The 23,940-nt window shown below is 40.0% G+C and overlaps 1 protein-coding gene across 1 annotated transcript; it reads left to right on the top strand.

Annotated features, from left to right (window-relative positions):
* Positions 1-22,243, top strand: st8sia6 (ST8 alpha-N-acetyl-neuraminide alpha-2,8-sialyltransferase 6). The gene is made up of 7 exons (XM_084408620.1): positions 1-781; positions 16,119-16,190; positions 16,410-16,490; positions 16,762-16,906; positions 16,991-17,103; positions 17,333-17,425; positions 20,861-22,243. The coding sequence occupies exons 1-7, from the start codon at positions 687-689 to the stop codon at positions 21,339-21,341; spliced, it is 1,080 nt and encodes a 359-aa protein (XP_084264746.1). The 5' UTR covers positions 1-686; the 3' UTR covers positions 21,342-22,243.
* The last annotated feature ends 1,697 nt before the right edge of the window (positions 22,244-23,940 follow it).

Genomic DNA, 23,940 nt, shown 5'->3' with positions numbered 1-23,940 from the left:
GCTGCCATGGGCTAATTCTGTACTCGACACTCGTGTTACCCTGGGAGAACGAGAGAGAGAGAGAGTGACTGTGTGTGTTTGAGTGAGATAAGGAGGGAGGGGCAAGCAAGTTGTGCCCAGGGTGAGGGAGAGGGGGAGGGCTTGAGAATGCAGGAGAAGCAACAGATTTCTAGGGAAGCGGACGGAAGGAAAGTCTGAGCAGATTCTAAGACAAGAAAGCACTGAGGAAACAGGATGAGGTGGAGAAGTATGGGGAAAAAGGAAAAGATGCCTCAACACAGAACATAGGGGACAAGAGAGGAGCGGAGGAATGTTTTCTTGTGTGAGCCAAGAAGACATATGAGAAGAAAGTGGGCTGATGGATTAAGGGGAAAAGCAAAGCAGCAGAGCAGTGACAAAAAGCCAGGCCTGTCAGAGGAGAAAAGAGAAAGAGAGAGAAAAAGAGAGAAAGGGGCAGTTACATTTAGAGGAGGGAGGGAGACTGAAGAGATTAACAGACTGAGAGAAGGAGAGAGAGAGTAAAGAAAAGGGTGTAGTTGTCAAGAAACAAGCACAGGAATAAAATAAGGAGAGGACAGCAGAGCGAGAGAGGAAGTCGTTGGAAGCAGCAGCATCTGCTTTTGAAAGAGAGTTTACGAGAACACATGCATGTCAGCGGCTATGTGTGCGTTCGTGTGTGAGAGTGGATGCACGTTATGAAGACTCTTATGCTCTGGATCCTTCCTGTTATCCTTCTGTGCTCCTTCTGCAGTGTGGCCTTCTGGATATTCCTTTCTAACAAGTGAGTATATCAGTTTCAGCCTGTGTGTGTCTATCCTTCTATCTGGAGAGTGAACTTTAAAAGACCTGAGTGTTAAAAAATATCGTTGCGGTTTGCTGGCAGCCTAGACCTTTTTTTTTTTAGTCTTTGTTTCTGTCAAGTTAGCAATACATTTTTGTAAGTAAAAACCTCTCTAATCTTTGCACTGTCAAATAACGGTTTCCCCACAGACATCATTAGTAAAATAGTATTACATCATTACAGAGGAATTTTCACTGAAGCAAAACAAGAAGATGATTCTCACATTTTGGAAAATGGTTCAATGTTTAAAAATCCTGAAAGGTCTAAACGATGGACTTTAGAAGTTCATTGTTTACTTTGTTTCAGTAAAGTTTCATATCACATTTCACATTAGTAAATAATTGAAAGTTTTTTTTTTTTTTTTGTCTGAACGCTTATCTCTTACATTCAAATGATTATGATGTCAGTAAACTTTTTACATTTTAAAGCAAAAAAAGCTTTATTAATTATTTCAGCCAGAGACATCCATCCTTCTCTCTCTCTATGCATGTAGCCTATATAGACAAATAATATTCACTCATATTGCATAATGTATCAATATTATAGCATATGTAATGCAGTCATGTGATGAATGCCTTTTGATGCAAATTTATAATTTTTTTATAAAAGTTTTTTTCAGTGATGTTTTAGTTATCTTTTTAAACACCAACTGACCTTTAAAACATTTTAGAAACTAAATGAATTAATCTAAATCACTATGATTTGTAGAATATAGGTGACAATATATATTAACTTTCATTTGACAGAACATAAACTGATTCAAATATAAATGACGTCTATTGTAGGGGAATAAAAAAAATCTTCATATTAAGCACAATGATTAAATACCAAATGGCATTTATTAGGCCTATACATGGTTCTCTATAAAAATGTGATTCTAAATTGTCAATCTGCATTTAGTCAGATAATTCATTGCCGGCATCTTTTCATTTATTGATTGCACTGAAAAAAAAAAAAGATCTATCAGAAAACTTCAGTTCAATATTAATATTAATGTAATATTGTTGCATCCTGTATTGGGTTTATTCTGTGACAGTAACCTGCTGATTACACATTTCAATCTTACATAACAAAAATTAACCTAAGGGAATAGTTCACCCAGAAATGATCCCATAATTCACTCACACTCAATTAGAGGTCTTCACAGGGCCCGAGGACCCGTACGGGTTGGGCTTTATATTTTAAATGTTCGGCCGGGTCCGGGTCAGGTCCCAATTTATTACTTCAGGTTCCAGGTCTGTTTAACATTGGCTGCGTCCGAAAACTGATAAATGCTGCCTTCGGAGGTCGGAAGGCATCAAGACAGGTCCGAATGCAGCTTCACTTCCTGTCTCCTGAGATACCTTCATCTGAATGATTTTTTAAAGCAGCATAGCTTACATGTATCCTTTGCTGCCTTTGATAACCCACAACCCTATGCTTTCCATTCTGTGACAGTTGAGCTACAAAAATAAAGATGGTGTCTGAAAGTTGCGGCTGGTCATCAATTGGTGTGTAAATGTGCATTTTTGACCAATGTTTTCCATTTATGATGTCATTTCCAGCTTGAAATCACTATTGTAGTCATTAAATATTCAATTAGTTTTCACCGAAGCTCGCTCTATTTTGCTGTAGATTATTAAACCATTACGCTGCCTCAGAAGTCTGTCCGAAATCAGTTTTGTGAGGAACCTTCGTGCGCAAACGCTGCCTGCAAAGTCATTGCCTGATAGGGCAGCGAGGCAACAAGTCAGCTGCCTACGTTTCCAGATGCAGCCAGAGTGTGTAGCCTAATTTCGGAGTCGATAGGAGAACACCCGGCTGTGATCAGAGTCGTTTCGACACGGTGCAACTTTACCAATTGACGATTGTCTCTTTTATTCTGAAGGCGGGACTTATTCCGCCATACCGCGCGTTGCACTTTCTTTCTTACTTTAGGATTGTTCGACTTGAACCGTCGCTGCACAGACCGATCGGTGAATGACATCAAGGTAGCCTACCGCGAGAGCGATTAGAGAGCTGACGTGTCCGTATGCTTTTCAATCACTCACGCAGTACTTTGATGTCATAAACCGATCGGTCTGTGCAGCGCCGGTTCAAGTCGAACTCTTTTTTCTCCCAAAATGGCAAAGTCGCATTTGTCATCCGTCACGTGACAGCAAATTGACTTTTGAAGCTGGAATTATGGATTAAACAAGCTCTTTCAATCGGCAAGAGAGGAATAACGTGATGCAAGGAGGAGATCCAGTCAGATGATAAAATCTATTTTAATTTCTTAGAAGCAGATGATCAAATAATAAATGAGAAATAATATTATTTCATCATAATCAGGGTTAAAAATGTAATAAGGAAACATAACATGAACATTTAAAATCCTTTCTAATATTTCTAAATAAAATATAAGTCACACTCTGAGTATAATATTCTTACCTAAAGGAAAATAAAAGTTGTTGAGAGATCTCTCTTTGAAAAGACAGGTTGCATAAGAGCCAGGTCTGAGTCCAAATGATGGACTGACTTATGCAGAAATCTATCTTCCTTTTAAGCAGTTAACTGGCAGGGAACAGAGCCAATTTCCTCTTTTCATCGTATATGGAGCAAAGCAGCCTTGCCTGACGCAGCAATAAAATTAACATATCCGGAACTCTCTGATGGCACATTGCTTAGCTTAGAAGGCATTTTTTAACCCACTGGATTCATATATATTACTTTTATGATGGATGGATGCACTTTTTGTAGCTTCAAAAATGTTTCTGTGCCATTACAAAGTTGTAAAGATCCAGGATATTATTTAATATAACTCCGATTGTGTTTGGCTGAAAGAAGAAAGCCATATACACTTAGGATGTAAATTATGGGGTAATTTTCATTTTTGGGTGAACTATTCCTTTAACACACACATTTTTAGATAAAGCAGAAATTCAAAGTCATCAGGATATTTCTTAATTTAAAGTACTTGTTTCCTCAATCTTCCATGCTTCACATTTGTTGTGGCTATGCATACTCTGAGATGGCCTCTTATCACAGTCATCATATTAGATTATCAAGTTACGCAATGCACTTTCATTATAATTTTTTCCCTACATAGTCGTAAACATCCCTCCTTCAGTTATGCTTGTTTTTGTTTTGTTTACATTCTCGCCCTCAGTCCACTGTGACAGACGAAACATGCACTAAACCTGCAATATGCAAGGGTTGTGTTAGATTAGAGTATTCTGAATCTTGACTCGTTGATGGAAATTAAGTTCCCTATCAGTCGGTCTCTCTCCAAGTCATCGTGACCGACGAATAGGAATCTTGCTAGAGAGGCCAATCTACTTCGAGTGAAACTAAACAAGCCAATGTAGATTGGCGTGCAAGCATTTGCATCAGCTGTTCAGCCACGCAGCGCAGGTATATAATAAGCAACAGGTGTGATTGCACTTCAGTTTTTTGCTTCGGAGCCGAGCACTTCGATGCTGTTTTTTCTACTAAGAGTGTTACGAGCGAGCTTTCAACGGGACCTCTCCAGTCGGGTGCGGGCGATACAGCGCGGCAACGTGGGTGATCTCTCTCTCTCTCTCTCTCTCTCTCTCTCTCTCTCTCTCTCACTTTCTGTCTTTTTTGTTTTCAAATTTGAGCAAAACAAAAAAGCTGTTTTTACAGCTGGTAAGGTGCGCCTTGAGAGTGCTGAAAGGCTGTTCTGTTCGCCAGCGAGAAAGACAATGCATGATAGGTGCACATTCCTGTCTGTGTTCGCTGTGACCGTTCCTCTGCGTGTTTCAGCACCAAGGAGAGCAGTCCCTAAAAGAGCTTACACGGGTAGAGCACGTCTTTTTAAAGATGTCACTCTACCTGTGTGTTTCTGGATGCGGTCGTTACCTGGGTTCACGGGACGGTCACGAGCGCTGTATCGCGTTTCTATGGTCGCCTCCCAGAGAGAGCCTCCGGAGCTGCGTCCTTGCGTTCCACCTTGCTGCCCCACGGCGGGTACGCCTACGGTCCCTTTGGTCCCGCTTGTACGGTCTCTGCGAACCTGGTTAGCGCTCCCCAGTCCGCCTCGCTGGCTCATTTGGAACATCAGGCTCAGCTATGTGATTCAGTTCGCCCGTCATCCCCCCAAGTTTCGGGCCATCCACTCCACTACAGTGAGAGCAGCCAATGCCCATGTCTTGCAGGCGGAGATCGCAGTCCTACTGGCAAAGGACGCAATAGAGCCGGTCCCTCCAGCCGATATGAGGTCAGGGTACTACAGTCCCTACTTCATTGTACCCAAGAAAGGCGGTAGGTTACGACCGATCTTGGACCTGCGAGTTTTGAATCGGAGTCTCCACAATCTACCGTTCAAAATTCTCACGCAGAGACGCATTTTCGAATGCTTCTGTCCCTGAGATTGGTTTGCAGCGATGGACCTGAAGGATGCGTACTTTCATGTCTCGATTCTTTCTCGACACAGGCCATTTCTGCACTTTGCGTTCGAGGGTCGATCATATCAGTACAAGGTCCTGCCCTCTGGGCTGTCCCTGTCTCCCCATGTCTTCACGAAAGTCACGGAGGGGGCCCTTGTTCCCATGAGAGAACAGGGCGAACGCATCCTCAACTATCTCGACAACTGACTCATACTAGCACACTCTCGAAATCAGTTATGCGAACACAGGGACCTCATACTCATGCACCTTAGCCAGTTGGGTCTTCAGGTCAACTGGGAAAAGAGCAAACTCTCCCCCATGCAGAGAATGTCTTTTCTCTGTATGGAGTTGGATTCGGTCGCACAGACCTCACAGGCCTCACAGAGGAACGCGCTCAGTCGGTGCTGAACTGCTTGAACACGTTCCTGGGGCATATGGTAGCAGCAGCAGGGCTGCTCCATATGAGACCGTTTCAGCACTGGCTTCACAGCCGAGTCCCAAGATGGGTATGACCTTCAGCCCATGGTGCCTCTGCCACTGACTGGAGTGCCACGTACAACGGGCATGCAGTCTCAGGGGTGTAGACGGGCCCCCAACTGCATTGGCACATCAAGTGCCTCGAGTTGTTAGCAGTACGTCTCGCTCTGAGCCGCTTAAAAAGACCGCTACAGGGCAAGGACGTACTGGTCCTTACAGACAACACTGTGACCGTTGCGTACATCAACCGACAAGGTGGTCTACGCTCCCGTTGCATGTCGCAACTCGCCCGCCATCTCCTCCTCTGGAATCAGAAGCATCTGAGGTCGCTTCGTGCCATGGCTCCCTATTGGCTCACCCGGACTTGGTTCCCAGAACTCATGCTCCTCATAACAGTCCCTCCCTGGCCCATTCCTCTGAGGAAGGACCTTCTGACTCAGAGACAGGGCACCCTATGGCACCCACGTCTGGACCTCTGGAAACTCCATGTGTGGTCCCTGGATGGGACGCGGAGGTTCTAGGTGACTTACCACCAGAGGTACTTAACACCATCACTTCAGCATGGGCGCCATTTACGAGACGTGCGTACGCATTGAAGTGGAACCTGTTCGTTTGAGTGGTGTTCTTCTCGCTGAGAGGACCCCCTGAAGATGCTCGATAGGGTCTGTGCTTTCCTTTTTGCAGCAAGGGTTGCAGCGAAGGCTGTCTCCCTCCACCCTCAAAGTACATGCTTCCGCTATTTCAGCTTATCATGGCCACATAGATGGCATAACAGTAGGAAAGCACGACCTGAGGGTTGTTCCATAAAAGACGCTTAGAAAAGCGGGGATTAAACTCCAAAACCGGACTTGAATGAGCCTAACAAATAAGTTGGAGCTAAAGTGGTTCCATAAAAGGTAATTGGAGTTCACGCAATCTCACTAATTTGATCCAGGTTTATCTAGTCTAGATAATTGCGTGTGCACGCATTTCTGAAGCAGACCTAGAGGTCGATCGTGGATCAAATCGATCCACCATCAAACAGCGTATATTTTGTGCTGTTTTATGCATTTGTGACATGTTTTTTTCCCCCTCAGTGCAAAACTCACATTTTACAGTTATATTCTCCATCTGTAAATGTTAGAAAGTCGAGCAAATGTATCCATTTTACTGCTAATCTTCATATTGAATGAGCGCTGCTGCGCGCATGCGCGCCAAATAGGAACGCAATAATTCTGACTAAAATATACATTTTGCTTGGCAAATTAATATGCGATATTTTATAACACCAGAAATATCTTCTAATTATAATAATTTATCTTTAGGATGTTGGATAAGTTGCAGTGAACTTCTAGCTCATTACACTCATATTTTATACTTCTAATAAAGAATAAAAAAATTGAACAGAAGTAGCCTAATTCAGGGAAGATTTTTTTTTTAAGAAACTAAATATATAAAGATACAAAATATAGTTTTGGGTATAGGACCTATGCTACTTAATAAAGATGACGTATACTTATTTAGAATGCTGAGAATTACAGCTTTTAATGCAATAATTTTTTGGAGAAAGCAAGAATCCCCAGTTTTAAGTGAGTGGTTAGATTTAGTTTCTAAAGTACACTATGGAGAGGATAACATGAAATTAAGAGCAAATGTATACATTTTGAAAAGATATGTGCAACTCTAAAATCAAAGAATATTCCATAAAATAAAGGAATATATATTAGCCTACATTAACTACATTTTTATATAACCCTCCCTTTTATTTCTAGTTATTTGGTTACACTCTGTGTAAGCCCTCTCCTATCCTCCTTCCAGGCAAGAAGAGGCAAGAGGCTTGCACAGGGCACTGGATGGGGTCAGCAGCTGTGGCGCGTTGGTAGGGATTCCTATTCGTCGGTCACGATGTACGTAGAGAGTGACTGACTGATAGGGAATGTCTCGGTTACGTATGGTAACCCTCGTTTCCTGAAGGAGGGAACGGAGACGTTTGTCCCGTCGCCACATCTCCTGCGACCCGCCAGGGCAGCCAGCTAATCGACTCGGCTCCTTAGCAAAAAAACTGAAGTGCAATTGCACCTTCTACTCATTATATACCCACGCTGCGTGGCTGAACAGCTGATGTAAATGATTGCATGCCAATGTGCATTGGCTCATTTAGTTTCACTCGAAGTAGATTGGCCTCTCTAGCGAGATTCCTATTCGTCGGTCACAATGTATGCCTCCATTCCCTCCTTTAGAGAACGAGGGTTACCATACGTAACCGAGACGATACTGTGTATTCAGAGAAATGTCAACAAAATATGTTAATGTTATATGGAATTATTTACTGAATTGTGAAGTGTCAACGGTAATAATATCATGCATATTAATTATGGTGATAATTACCGACTTTCATCTTGCAGAATACCACCACATGTCTAATATTATAGTTGTACATTTACTGTATATAATATGTATAGCACAAATATATTTGACAGTCAAATTGAAATTACATTTTAAAATGTGGTTTCTAGTGTTGTATTAAATTGTGTGTGTCTATTTGTTTTTGTAAACTGTATTCATCGCCAGTTATATTGCATCCTTTATAATTGTGTGCATTACTGAAATCAAGAGGAAATATACAAATGTTTAGCCATTGCATTAATTAAGTAATGTTGGGTGTTTACTGCCATGGCTGTGACCTTTCCCTTATTATGTGCTGTTTCACTGGCAACAGCAGCCTTTAATCACAACAAGGCATGTGGGAGATTAAACTCCCTGAGAACTTTACAGTGACACAGAATCACTGGGTGCTGTGCTCCACCATAGGTAATGTGAATTAGGTTTCTATTTAGATGCCAAATTACAGGAAACAAACTTAAGTCTTTAATATTTACTTGAAGATAAGTTTAATGATTAAAGTGAATCACATCTGTAACTTTCTTATGCTACATTGCTACATGTGCCTCAAAAAGAGTAAACCTACAAATAGACTCTAGCCAGAGTTTGGAAGGTCAAAGGTCACTTGTGTGGCCTACAAATATCTCACAGTAGTTATTCAGTAGTATAATTTTAAGCTTTGTTTCACCAAGGCTGTTTGTATAATTGCTCGTCTAGGGGAAATCAGCTCTGGTTGAAGTTTAGAAATGGGACTTTGGTTTTGATCCATGTGTGAACTGCTCAGAGGAACAGTAACCTATCTATCATTCAATTTAACATTAACATTACAACACCTGGCTTGAAAAATTGAGTACTTTAAACAAATGAAAGATATACCTTTCATTTGTACCTTTTCACAGTACCTTTACACCAGGCTGCGTTTACACTGGCACAAAAAAAATCCATTCTGAGCCACATCCAAATGTGGTTTTAAATCAGTTACATATCCGATATCTGGACATCTGACCTACGTCTAAACACATATATCCGATTTCCCTTGGAATTCCAAACCACCACAAGGCTTGGGCAACATGTTTGTTTCACTACTGAAAGCTACATTATAGGCTATGAGGATAGGCCATCAGCAATGAGGTCATAACTTCGCTGTTATTGTAAATAAACTAACAAGCTTCACTATTACATTCAGATGCACAGAAGTAAACCTCTCTCTCTCTTGTTAATTCCTTCTAATTCATTCAAATAAATTAACCTCACCACGCTACTAAAATAAATGAAAATTATCACTTTTCACTTATCCATGCTGGCAAATAATCATGGCCACCCGACATGAATTATAATTTTAGTACGGCCATTGAAACCCTGAGGGTCAACCATGTCACAGATAGTAAAGCGATCACCAATAGAATCATTTCGATATCGGATACCAGTAGTGTCTATAAGTGAATTTAAGCAGGCGGTTTAAGCCCCCTCCCCCCCCAAAGGGAGTTATGCATTGATAGTGTGGGCGTGGATGAAATGGAGTTACAGACAAGAAGGGAGGGACAGAGAGTGATAGGGAGACAGAGGGAGAAATATATAGTGAGACAGACAGGGAGTAAAAGAAACAGGGCTTCTTTTTGTAACGTTAATGAACAGATGACTTATTTAGTTTTTTTCCTTTTTTAGATTGATTGGCTGTTTACAGTAGGCCTTCACTGATAATTAAATTAAATTAAATGTAAATATTGTACGTTTGTACTACAATTTTTACTCCGAAATTGCTAGTAAATTTCACAAATAATTACAAGGAAATGGAAAGCAACAACGTGAAATTCTTAAGTAGAAACACTGACAGTATTTTTGTAAAATGTACTCTAATAATATTGGTTTTATTTACTAATTCTATTTTTTATTTTTATTTTTACAGTGGTGTTGACACCTGTGGTACAACATGTCTTGGTTGACTGCTGTGTATTAGTTACAAATTTGACATTGTGTATAACCATAACAATGCAAGGCTAATAAATGGGAAGATGCAGCAAAAGAAGACAAAATGCTCCCAGTGAGCCATAAGGGTACATCATGAACTTGATGTTTTATAACATTGAATTTTTCTAACCTAATTTGCACAGGGCTTCATACAGTGATGAACATTATCATTAGAGGAAGGGTAGATTGTTAGCTAACAAACTGCTCTAGTTTGCTGATGAGTTGCTTCAACTTGCCTGCAAAATGAAAACAACTGAAGATGGCAGTAATAATGTAGTTCAATATAGCTTAAAATAGAAGGGGTAGACATGAATCAAGTAGCCTTTTGTTCTTAATTAAATAAGTGTTTTTGAACTAATCACGGGTGCGTTTCCCGTACAACGACGTAACTCGCTGTTTAACTACAATAGTAGGCTACGATGCATCGTTGAAGAAATCAACCACGACTGTTTTCCGAAACCATATTGTCGAAACTTTGTCATTCAACCACGTTGGTTAATGATGTCATGAACTTGGAGTAACTTCTTTTAATAAATCGTTTGAGATCGAATTAATGCTACTTTTTGCGACTTTTTGCTGCAAATTACGGACATGGCACCTGAGGATTAATTCTAATTTTTCTCAGTTTTTTTTCCAGATTCAGAGACACGTACGCATCTAAAACGGTGTCTGAAGGCTCCTATGTGACAGGGTGTAGCCTACTACAAACGAGCTAAAAAACCCATAAGCTACCGAAACGTAAAAGCCAGCTTTTGAGGAGACACAAGTGGATTCAGGCAATAAGATGTGAAGCACCAGCAGGAAGAATGGGTAAATTGTGGGATCCTGATGATACTCAGACACACAGTTTGCATTAAAAATACATTAGGCTACGTGTGCAGTAAACATTGTCATTGGTTAGTCAAATATCAAAATGTCAGTTATAAATATTAGATGCATTTCTGTAAACTAAGCTATTCCTATCGCCGATTACGTTCCCCTCCAGTGGGCGTAATTCAATATGACACGTTGCGCTCGGTCTCAATTGCCAGTATCCTCTTTTGTGTCCTTAAACACTCGTTTTTTGGGGTCGACTGCTAATAAAAACTTAGATAACGACGGAACTTGCGGCCATAGTTTGATGTTTTTGGGAAACGCATGCCCAGTTCAGTGAATGAATGAATGACAAACTCATAAACGTAGTTACTATAGCCTACTTGTCGCCACCAACTGGCTAAATGATGCATCATGCAGAAAGAGTCACTGAAAATCCCCAAAATCGAGGACACAGGAACTAACTGATGTATGGTTAAAGGTAGGGTAGGTAATCCTGTTCAGAAACACTTTTTTTTATACTGGGTGAAATGGTCCTTCCATCCTGATAGTAGTCAATACATTATGTGTTTAGAAAAAGGAATGAAAAAAATTAGACCTCTGTAGCAGCTGCAGGACAGTAAAAACTCTGACCAATCACTGCCATTCGGTGCGAATGTAAAGAACCAATCAGATGCCTTCATGTCTCGTGCCCGAGCCCCACTGCGCGCGCTGCCCTGCGTGCACTCATCACATGTCACCGTTCCCGGAAATATTCAGCTCAAAGCACCCGCATATGGGACATTCTAAAACGCTTAACGTGAAAAACGCTTAACGTGGCTTACTGTACTAAGACAGTGATATTAAAGGACCAAAATCAGCACACGTCATATTTATAAACCATAGTATGTATAAAAAATCAGATGAGCCCAGAATATGAACGCAACGCGTTTAATTACACGTTAAGCGTTTTCCTCCCATAGAAAACCGTTATAAGAAAAGGCTTAACGTGGCTTACTGTACTAAGACAGTGATATTACATGACCAAACTCTGCACACATCATATTTATAAACCATACTATGTATAAAAAATCAGATGAGCCCAGAATATGAACGCAACGCGTTTAATTACACGTTAAGTGTTTTCCTCCCATAGAAAACCATTATAGGAAAAGGCTTAACGTGGCTTACTGTACTAATACAGTGATATTAAAAGACCAAAATCAGCACACGTCATATTAATAAACCATACTATGTATAAAAATTCAGATGAGCCCAGAATATGAACGCAACGCGTTTAATTACACGTTAAGCGTTTTCCTCCCATAGAAAACCATTATAGGAAAAGGCTTAACGTGGCTTACTGTACTAAGACAGTGATATTAAAAGACCAAAATCAGCACACGTCATATTTATAAACCATACTATGTATAAAAAATCAGATGAGCCCAGAATATGAACGCAACGCGTTTAATTACACGTTAAGTGTTTTCCTCCCATAGAAAACCATTATAGGAAAAGGCTTAACGTGGCTTACTGTACTAATACAGTGATATTACATGACCAAACTCTGCACACATCATATTTATAAACCATACTATGTATAAAAAATCAGATAAGCCCAGAATATGAACGCAACGCGTTTAATTACACGTTAAGTGTTTTCCTCCCATAGAAAACCATTATAGGAAAAGGCTTAACGTGGCTTACTGTACTAATACAGTGATATTAAAAGACCAAAATCAGCACACGTCATATTTATAAACCATACTATGTATAAAAAATCAGATGAGCCCAGAATATGAACGCAACGCGTTTAATTACACGTTAAGTGTTTTCCTCCCATAGAAAACCATTATAGGAAAAGGCTTAACGTGGCTTACTGTACTAATACAGTGATATTACATGACCAAAATCAGCACACGTCATATTTATAAACCATACTATGTATAAAAAATCAGATGAGCCCAGAATATGAACGCAACGCGTTTAATTACACGTTAAGCGTTTTCCTCCCATAGAAAACCATTATAGGAAAAGGCTTAACGTGGCTTACTGTACTAAGACAGTGATATTAAAAGACCAAAATCAGCACACGTCATATTTATAAACCATACTATGTATAAAAAATCAGATGAGCCCAGAATATGAACGCAACGCGTTTAATTACACGTTAAGTGTTTTCCTCCCATAGAAAACCATTATAGGAAAAGGCTTAACGTGGCTTACTGTACTAATACAGTGATATTACATGACCAAACTCTGCACACATCATATTTATAAACCATACTATGTATAAAAAATCAGATAAGCCCAGAATATGAACGCAACGCGTTTAATTACACGTTAAGTGTTTTCCTCCCATAGAAAACCATTATAGGAAAAGGCTTAACGTGGCTTACTGTACTAATACAGTGATATTAAAAGACCAAAATCAGCACATTTTGATTTTGGTCTTTTAATATCACTGTCTTAGTACAGTAAGCCACGTTAAGCCTTTTCTTATAACGGTTTTCTATGGGAGGAAAACGCTTAACGTGTAATTAAACGCGTTGCGTTCATATTCTGGGCTCATCTGATTTTTTATACATAGTATGGTTTATAAATATGATGTGTGCAGAGTTTGGTCATGTAATATCACTGTATTAGTACAGTAAGCCACGTTAAGCCTTTTCCTATAATGGTTTTCTATGGGAGGAAAACACTTAACGTGTAATTAAACGCGTTGCGTTCATATTCTGGGCTCATCTGATTTTTTATACATAGTATGGTTTATAAATATGACGTGTGCTGATTTTGGTCTTTTAATATCACTGTATTAGTACAGTAAGCCACGTTAAGCCTTTTCCTATAATGGTTTTCTATGGGAGGAAAACACTTAACGTGTAATTAAACGCGTTGCGTTCATATTCTGGGCTCATCTGATTTTTTATACATAGTATGGTTTATAAATATGACGTGTGCTGATTTTGGTCATGTAATATCACTGTCTTAGTACAGTAAGCCACGTTAAGCCTTTTCTTATAACGGTTTTCTATGGGAGGAAAACGCTTAACGTGTAATTAAACGCGTTGCGTTCATATTCTGGGCTCATCTGATTTTTTATACATACTATGGTTTATAAATATGACGTGTGCTGATTTTGGTCCTTTAATATCACTGTCTTAGTACAGTAAGCCACGTTAAGCGTTTTTCACGTTAAGCGTTTTAGAATGTCCCCTGCATATGCAGTCAGCGAAGGCAAACAAGGCAAAAACTACTTCCTCGGACCCTGCCCGCACTCTTGAACGACCTCCTCTGCTTCGCCCTCAACCCCGGACCTGTCCTCGAACCGACGATGCGGTACTTGTCTCCGGACTCGGAGTGTACGTTAGTCTTCATTAGAGTCAACAATGTTTTCATCATGGAAACTCTTACATGCAAAACACCGTATATGTTATGAATCTTACACGAAATTCACCTTCATCACAGTGTAACTGATGGAAATGGAAAAACGTGTATCAATGCAACCTGTTTTTAGTTTTGCCTTATAAATATAGCTCGTTACCGAATGAAACTTGACCATTATCGATATGCTAGCTTGATAGTGAGTACTAAAAGAAATCTTGTTTGTTTATATTCATAGTGATAAAGTTAGGTATTTTATTACATGTGATTCTGACATGATGTCACTGTATGTACTGCGCTCCTTCCTCTCCACTCGTCTCAGGTAAATAAATGCGTCTTGTTCCAGCCTGAGTAGGGCTGTCACGATGTTAGATTTTTCACACCACGGTTATTGTGGCCAAAAGAATTCACGATATCGATATATCGCGATATCTATAGAATCTATGGGGGGGTACTCAATCTATGGCAAATTTTTGTGAAGGAAGACAAGCATGTGAAGTTTATCTGGTTTCAAACTGAAGCCAAACACTGTCTGAAGGTTTCCTGAAGAACTGAAAAGCTCTTAAACCTGTTGTTGCACTGGCGCCAATAAAGTCATGCAGATAGCAGATTTGAATAAAAAAATCAAGTGCAAATACAAATACAAAAATAAGATGAGTAAAGAAAACGGGGTTCTTAATTTTAATAATCACCCTTTATTAAATATATGAACACAGAAACCCCCTGTTAACAGTTAATGTCACGTTTCCCATTCCATGATGACTAGTAAAATAATAGCTGCGTCGCGTCTATGACAACTCGAGGTATTGCACACCGGACACGCACTTTCTCAGTTTATGGCCAGCAATATATATCATTATGTTTAAGGACATTATGGAATTGAGATAATGTCTGTACTATGTTATGATTATACTGTACAATTAAATACAATAGTTCCTGAGTCTGTGATCTGAACACTTTTTTCTGCGCTCTGTGTCGCGGCAGGATTTTGAACAAGGTCCTGAGCCGTTGCTGGGCGCCGCGGACAGATGCCGAATAGAACCGCGCTGTGCTTCTCGTCCGGTGTGTGTACACTCATACAGAATGTGTTCGAATTTTAAAGACGTGGCGCTGCGCTTCTCGTCCGGTGTGCGACCACCTCTAAGGTGCTGTTTTCTTTGAAGCCGAAGAACTCTGTTGTTAATACTGGCGAGCTCAGCTTACTTTTTTCGGGTGTGGACAGAGTGTTTCACTCTAGCTGCGCGGGCGCGGACGAGCGCTGCGTCTAGAAAACGCCAATATCGCCAATACCGGTATATTGTATTGCTCTAAATTAACACGATGTCGATATTTCATGCTTTGAATATCACGATTATCGTCAATACCGGTATATTGCGACACCCCTAAGCCTGAGCGTTTGGCGTCGCGCGTTCATGTGTTTTGGGGGCGTGGCTTTGGAAGGAGCTCAGAAGGGAGGGGGTGGGAGTGAATGGAAATAATGAGCTGTGTTTATTGCAGATTAAAAGGTCTACAGTCACTCGATTTTTATATTTTCTTTTTCAGAGTACTTACATTTTAATTATGTATTGGTATACAAAGACAGTTTAAACAAATTTTTTTTTAGAAAAAGGATTACCTACCCTACCTTTAATACTCTCCAAATAAAGCCAATAGTATTTGCCATTTTATCTGCTGTTTTGTGAGCTGCAAGCATGCCTACAGACATCTGTGGAAAATGTATTCCTGCAATTCCAATTATGAGTGACATTTGTGGTTATTATTATATGACAATACTTTGAATTCCCACTTAAATTTTTCAGTGGTTTTGTTTGTTAATTTTCTGCTATTAATGAGCCACTGAACAATATTTGGACCATGAATATTAAATAACTTATGAGCGATCATTTTTGGTTTGTAAAAATTTTAAATCAATTTTTTTTCCGCAGTAATGTAAGACCTAATCCTTCATCTAAGATTCCTCAAAAAGTCTCAGATACACTGTCTTGCAAGGGATGCAAGTAAGTATGCAAACCTCTTTATTACACACTACACCACATAACATCTTTTTACATGGCAAACACCAAAAGTAAACACCTTCAAATGAGATCTTTCATGTTTTAGCATTTTTATTTTAATATTTTATAATTTCATATTTATTGACTGTTCATGTTTACATGTTACTTAAATTAAACCAGATCATATATTTTAAGATGTTTGTATGTGTATTTAATTTTCAGAGAGAATGTATTCATTTCCAAAGCACTGGGGAACTACTCTAACAGATGGAAAAAACATGAGGCAAACTTTAAAAGATTCAGGTAAAACAGTAGCCCAGAGCAGACCATGAGCTGTTCTCATAAAGGTTAAACTTAGACATCTGTAGCAAAGCTTTGTTATTGGATGAAAATAAAAGTAATGTTCTGTTGATTATGGATCATATATAAACCAGTTTTTAAATAGACAAATACACTACATAAAATGCTTACTTCAAGGCATAGTTCACTTAAAAATGAACTATTAACAAAGGATCTATTCCTTTAAGGTTAGATTTTATGTTTTACATCAGACTCAGTGTCTTTTTCCTTCCAGGTCATTGCTGAGTGGCAAATGCCATGCTGTATCAAAGGCTGTTGTCACACAGAATAACACCCCACTTGGGTCAAATGTTATCTATGATGGAGAGAGGAGAAAGCCAATACAGGTGACACAAGCCCTGTTCAACATCTTTGCTAAGGTAGTGTATAAGCATTCAAACATTGGGTGAATTACAGTATCTCTGATGATTTTGCAGTTACATTGTGTGCGGGTCTGTTTGTAGGAGCAGCCTTTTGGAAATGCTACATGGGAGTCATGTGCCGTGGTGGGGAATGGTGGTATTTTGACCAATAGCAGCTGTGGAAAAGAAATTAATTCTGCCCAGTTTGTCATTAGGTCTGTATCAGATCAAATCATGTGACCTGTATTGCCGATTAATATCAAAGTTATCAGAATCTCTATCCACATTAGCATCAGTCTGTAATGTTGGTAGAACAATACTTAGGCTATCTATGCTTTTTAAACTCCTAAGTGTAGCCTTAACACTGTATTTGATGTAGGCCAAAACTTTTATTTCCTATCAGAACAATGGCCTAATTAACCTCTGTCCACCCCTGCATTATAGATGCAACCTTCCACCACTGGATAACAGATATGAGAAAGCTGTAGGCAACAAAACCAACCTGGTGACTGCAAATCCCAGCATCCTCCATGAGAAGTGAGTCTGTGTGTAATAAATGTCCATTGTAGGCAAGTTGTTAGGAACCCACGTGCAGCTTTATTCCAAATAAACACGAACCAATTAACAATGACTTGGATTGACAATAAACACGAACTAAATATAAACTTACCAGCAGTACAGGGAACAAAACTACACAAGAGACAATGGAATCATGGGGGCTACATATATACAATAGGCTTGTTCGACTAGAACAGGGCTGCTTTCAGCCCCGACAAAACGTTGCACAACGTTTTTTAAACAGAAACGGTGATGCGTTGAACACACTGTTCTGATGACGCAAGAGTTGCAACTATGGCAGCTGAGAAGGCCATTCTTTGTGTTCTTTGTGAAGAATTTTCTGAGCCTGATGAAGTCGGTATAAATATGTGTTTAATACTACAAAATATGCCCGATGTTACAGTTACTGCACTTGCCGCCCAGAACAAAAGAGAACATCCCAATCGAGTGAAGGGATTTGTGGAAACTGAAATGGAAGCACACATCTTACCTAATTCAGACTAAAACACATCTATTTAGCCTCACATACTGACTTTATTTGTAGGTCATACTGTTTTAATACCCTGTATTTTCTTTCTCATTTTTAGGAAAAGCACTTAATTACCATTGTTTATTTCTATACCAATACACTTGCAATGAAGCTAAAAATATAAACAACTACATCATTATGTTGATATCCTATATTTTTTACAATAAAACTTTCGACAAACATGTCTTCTAATATCCTCAGTTGTTGCGTATACCGAGCTGCATCAAACACATTTGTAAATTACTTTCCTTGAACCCATTGTGCGAGTTCACTTTAATACCACGTGCTTTATATACATGTTGCTGCTGATTGGACTGCAGTTCTGACACACCCACCAAACAAGAGAAAACGTATCTCAAACCCCGTTGCACACCGGTGCACGCCGTTTCCAGGAAACATGACGTTCAACCCGGAAACCGTAGCAAAACGTTGCGCACCGTTTTGAACTTGAACATGCCCCAGGTGTTGTGCCAAATTTCGACCCCCTACCAAATTATTACCCCCCTCGTTGAAGTCAGTACCTGATTGCCTAATCCTAACCCCACCCCTAATCCTAACCCCTCCCCCACAACTAATCCTAAACCTACCAATACTAGGGGGGTAATAATTTGGCGGGGGTCGAAATTCGGCACAACACCTGCGCTGCACAGACCGATCGGTTTATGACATCAAAGTACCGCGAGAGCGATTCAAAAGCATGAGGAGCCGTATACTCTCTATAGTAATGGCAATTTCAAAACAGTGCTTCATGAAGCTTCAAAGCCTTTACGAATCTTTTGTTCTGAATCAGTGGTTCGGAGCGTGTATCAAACTGCCAGAGACACAGGATTTATACTGGATTAATTAGACAGTATAATTAATATGAATAATAGTTGTTGGCCTGTTTAGCTGAGCCATTCATAGAACAAACAAAACAAACCTTGTCAACTGATAAAATAACATATATACACTTGATAATCTTATTAGATGATCAGATAACTCCATTTGAAATATTTTACTTTCAATAAAAAATTTGCAGTAGATTTGTAAAAGGTGTTTTTATGCATGTTTGGCACAGTTTTGTGTTGCATTTACACTGTTCTGACCACTAGGGGTCACCGTGGAGTTGGGTGTCAGATTGTTTCGAAGCCTCGACACAATATGGCACATTTGCTTCAACTGTTTCAGTGATCCACGAAGCCTCGATCTGCCCACCCGTACTCTCTATTCGCTCTCGCGGTACTTTGATGACTAACAAGAAACACCTGTGAACAATCAAGACACTAAACCAATCACAAAACAGAACAGAGAAACACATGACCTGAACAACCACTCAGAACATGACACATGAACGGGGAAGCACATGACCGGATCACATGAGGGGAAAAGTGAATCACATGACATGACCAGGAACTAAGACTATATGAGAATTACAAAATAAAAGACATGAAAACATAAACTTGAAACAAAACCACAAAACAGCACCTATTGCTTGTTTGCCACTCACCATAAAACGCCAAAAGAAGAAGAAGAAACTGCAAAACAGACATGACACTGTGGTTGTGGGTTTGGCTTTAGTGACAATTAAGATGTCAAACTGTTTTGCCAATTAATCAGTTTTCTTGCTTAAAAAGTTGAACATTCAATTCCAGCAGTGCCTATCATTGACAAGGAGGAACGATTATCAATCCATCATTTAAACTCACTCAGAATGGTAATCCATGCGTCATTTTTCTATATGATTTGATCTTTTTTTATACACAGATGATTTACTGGAATAAAAGCCAAGCGATAAGTCAGATACAGTTTGTCGCATGTGTATTCTTCTGCTGATGTGTACGTTCTGCTAAAGCGACCAATGTAGTCGGACAAATGACTCAAATTAGTTGGTTTTCATTAATCAATCAAACACAGACTACAACTTTGAGATCAGTCTTACTGGTGAGAAAAGTACCGCAAAAGTAATGTAATTACTTTCGTTACATATATTTCTTTCCAAAAAACATAACTAACATAATTAGTTACTTTTTTAGCGAGTGATGCAATATTGTTACGCATTTCTTTTAAAATAACCTTTCCCCACATTGAGCCCCTCAAAGTGCCCACTCTGACCTCATGCCCAGATGATGCCCATATAACTCAGATAAATCCAGTGTGGGGTCCACATAGTTCACTGATGTAACGTGGGAGCAGGGACGAGGCAGAGAGAGAGGGACTTCAGATGCAAGCACAAGTTTATTAGAGAGACATACAGGTAAATGCAGAATAATCCAAGAACAAGAGTATAATCCACACAGCGAAGAAAGCAGAGCAACAACAGGAACACACATGCAGGAGCAACATCCGACAAACAACAACTGAAGCACAGAGGTTTAAATAGACTGGTTAAAAAGGGGCTGACAAAGGAACAGGTTTCGGGGATTAGTCATGGGAACTAATGAGGGTAATTATGGAGACAAACAAGGCAGGCAAGCCAACAAGGGAAACAGGAACCAAACACAGGAAGGGAGCAAGGAAACAGTGGGAACTGAGTATACACTTAAACATAAAAGTCCTTACAAAAACACAAGACACAAAACCAGGATCATGACAGCCGGGATTGTTTGTTTAGTGTGGTTGTTGTGATATAGTTAAAGCCAATTATCAGATTGCATTTATGTTGCCTCCAGAAAGACTGAGAAAGTAATTAAAAATCTCTGTAAAAACACATTTTGCAAGAATAATTCAAAATGTATTTAGGCCTATTATTGAAACTGTTTTATAATTTTTCAGTGGAATGCATTTCTTTTTTTCACAAATATTTATTCCTGAAAAGTACTAAAAGGATTGCTAATGGGAGTGGTATTATTGAGTGGAATATTTAAGTGAAACGCACTCAGGCTCTTCTTTATCCTCATCTGTTACAGGTACAGTGGTCTGATGGAGCGCCGTCGTCCATTTGTTGAAAGCCTTCGTCCTTATGGACAAGCCTTAATGCTGCTGCCAGCGTTCTCTTACGGTCACAACACGGCTGTATCCCTGCGTGCCTTTTACACACTGGAGGACTTTGGCAGCAATGGCCCGCTGCCTGTTTTCCTGAATCCAGAATATTTGAGAAGTTTGTCAAAGTTTTGGCGTGAGCGAGGCCTTAACTCGGTTCGTCCCAGCACAGGACTAATCATGGCCAGCTTAGCACTAGAAATCTGTGCTAACGTCCATTTGTACGGTTTTTGGCCTTTCAGTAAACATCCAGATGACAGTCGACAGATCACCAACCATTACTATGATGATCGGCAGAGCAAGAAGAATGTACATTCCATGCCGGCCGAGTTTGAACATTTATTGAAACTCCACAAGCAAGGTGTGGTTCGCATACACCTGGGGGATTGTCAACCCACACACAGGTAAAACACGAGACTGGCTGCCAACTAGGCCTTGCCTGTAATGTACATTGGTGTATTGGTGTAAACCCCTACAGAATACTTCTCCATTTGATTAAGAACTACAACAGGTCACCTGGATGAGTGTCTGGAAAGACACAGCTGTGAATGTAATTGTGCACTGAATCTATATTGCTTGTAATGCTGTGTGCACTTGCTCACAGAAGAAGCCATGACACAACAAATTCATCTTTTTTAAGTTAATTTGAGATATTCTTGCACACAAAAATAGCTGAAAACGAATGTACTGATTAGCCTTGGTATACTGTGAAAGAATTGAATTAGGAAAATGACTCCTAGAGCAGCACCCCTAAACACTCCTTAAGTGGTCTTGCCTTATTCAGCCTTTAATGTGCTCGCTATCGGTGCTTCTCCAGCTCTGTTGCATTCATCACAAGTGCCAGTCTTTCCTCTTTAGCATTTATTAGCAGTGAATGTGAATTTGATCTCAGGTGTGGAGAAATAGCTGTAAAAGCAGCTCTGTATTTGACTCTAGACTTTGATTCCAGGACTAAGATCTCAGCTAAGACATTGCAGAAATGTCTGGTTGTTTGGATGGATGATGCCACTATCACAGTGTGAAACAATAAGAAGCATGGATGTGGTTAGTGTAACTCAGAGTAAGAAACTAGAGGTGTAATAGGGGCAAATTTCAATGTGCCAATTCTAAATGCTGTATCTGAGTATGACATTACTCTTACAGCAATCACTGTAATGTAAATAATTAATTAATTAAAAATGTCAATTTCAGTTCAAATGCAAATTCTTGGTGCAGTTTATGCGTAGACATAAGATTTCTCTGTTTCTATGAATTATTTAATTGACAAATGAAAAAGTAACCATCAGTAATTAAAAGGATTGTTTGCCTAAGTGTTTTTTTTTACTCACCCTCATGTTCAAAACTTGTGTGATTTTCTTTCCTTTGCCTTAAAACCCTTATCTCAGATTTATTTCAGCCAGTAGGTTTGTGTGAATTACAGACCACAAATGTTCTTTTTGTTCACTGAAAACTCATCTTGATGGATTCATGAGAGATGTGACAATATCTAATTTATGAGCGAATTATAATTTTTTGTTAGATTCTAGTTTTTAGATTCCAAAATTGTTGTGTCAGTCAGCCAGTTGATCCAGTTCACAAAATTGTTTGAATCATTCATAAATCAAACTGATTCAGTTCACATGTTTATCTCACAAACTCACTGATTCATTTTCAGCAGTTAAAGTGTAGGGTAACATGGGGTAAAATGCCCCCTGGGACAAGATAATCCCCCCACCTTAATTTTTTCTCCTAACCATAGATGGCACAAAATCTCATCTCAATGAATGGCTACTGTTGGGGAGCAACACCAAACACCAGAACAACACCAATTCACCCCCCCCTCGGCCTGTAATTGACTAATTCTGTAGGATCAAGTTGCATTTTTTTAACAAGCGGTTTAATCATAGCCAGCTTAAAAGTTTTTGGTACGCATCCTAATGACAAAGATGTAATGATATTAAGAAGAGGATCTATGACCTCTGGAAGCATCTCTTTCAGTAGCTTAGTCGGTATAGGGTCTAACATACATGTTGTCGATTTAGATGATTTAATGAGTTTAGAAATTTCTTCCTCTCCTATAGCAATGAATGAATCGAATTTTGCAAGCACGGATGGCAGGTTAACAGGTTAATCGCCAGGGAGGTGTGCATTCACGCGTGTTGCAGAGGCTGACAGAACGCTTCCTCCTATGGGCGGCTGAGTGATTTCTCTCGATGCGGGCAGTTCATGTACCGGGCAGGTTGACGCTTGGCCGGGGATGCATTGTGGAGCCGCTGGCCCAGGAGGAGAAAATAGGCTTTCCTTCTGGTGAAGATAATGCAGCTAGTGCCAGAGCTGTGGGACTTGCATGTGTGGCAGGTCAACACGCTGAATACTCGCTAGATGTTTTGCAGCGAGTGCTGAACACAATAGCAGAGACGAGGGCTCTTTCAACGAGGCGTTTGTTCACTCTCAAGTGGAATGTGTACTAGCCTGGTGTGCAGCCAGGAATGAGAACCCAGAGGCCTGTGCTTAATCTGTGATCCTGGCATTTCTGCAGGACCGGTTGGATGCTGGAAGTTCACCCTCTACATTGAAGGTATATGTAGCTGCTATAGCTACTTTCATACCGCTATTGAGGGGCGCATGGTTGGCAAGCACACCTTAATAACGGGCTTTCTATGGGCGCGAGACGATTGAATCCTTCCTGCCCTCATTTGATGTCAGTCTGGGACTTATGGCTAATGACTGTATAGTAAGACTCACACCGAGACGTGGTTATGCACTTAAAGTGCTCTCAACACCGTTCAGAGCTCAGGTGATAACGCTTCAAGCAATTGATTCTCCCGACATGACCTTTGGCGAAGGATCTGACAAGTGCTTGCTGTGCCCTCTTCGTGCGCTGCATGCTTATGTGGACAGAACCAGCCATTTTCGCCTGTCAGAGAAGCTGTTCGTCTACTTTGGAGGCTTTGGAGCAGAGGCTTTCACACTGGACAGTGGAAGCGATACGCCTGGCTTATGTCTCCCAGGAAGCGGACTGTCCTAT

This window comes from Rutilus rutilus (assembly GCF_951802725.1).
Source record: "Rutilus rutilus genome assembly, chromosome: 1".
NCBI lineage: Eukaryota > Metazoa > Chordata > Actinopteri > Cypriniformes > Leuciscidae > Rutilus > Rutilus rutilus.
This window is presented reverse-complemented; position numbering and strand designations above follow the sequence as displayed.

What these genes read in the sequence shown, in the direction of transcription:
- st8sia6 (XM_084408620.1), top strand. Translation starts at nt 687, where the DNA reads ATGCACGTTATGAAGACTCTTATGCTCTGGATCCTTCCTGTTATCCTT. An exon ending in GCAAACTTTAAAAGATTCAG is followed by an intron (nt 16,491 to 16,761) that starts GTAAAACAGTAG and finishes TTTTCCTTCCAG; the next exon opens with GTCATTGCTGAGTGGCAAAT. An exon ending in TCTGCCCAGTTTGTCATTAG is followed by an intron (nt 17,104 to 17,332) that starts GTCTGTATCAGA and finishes CCTGCATTATAG; the next exon opens with ATGCAACCTTCCACCACTGG.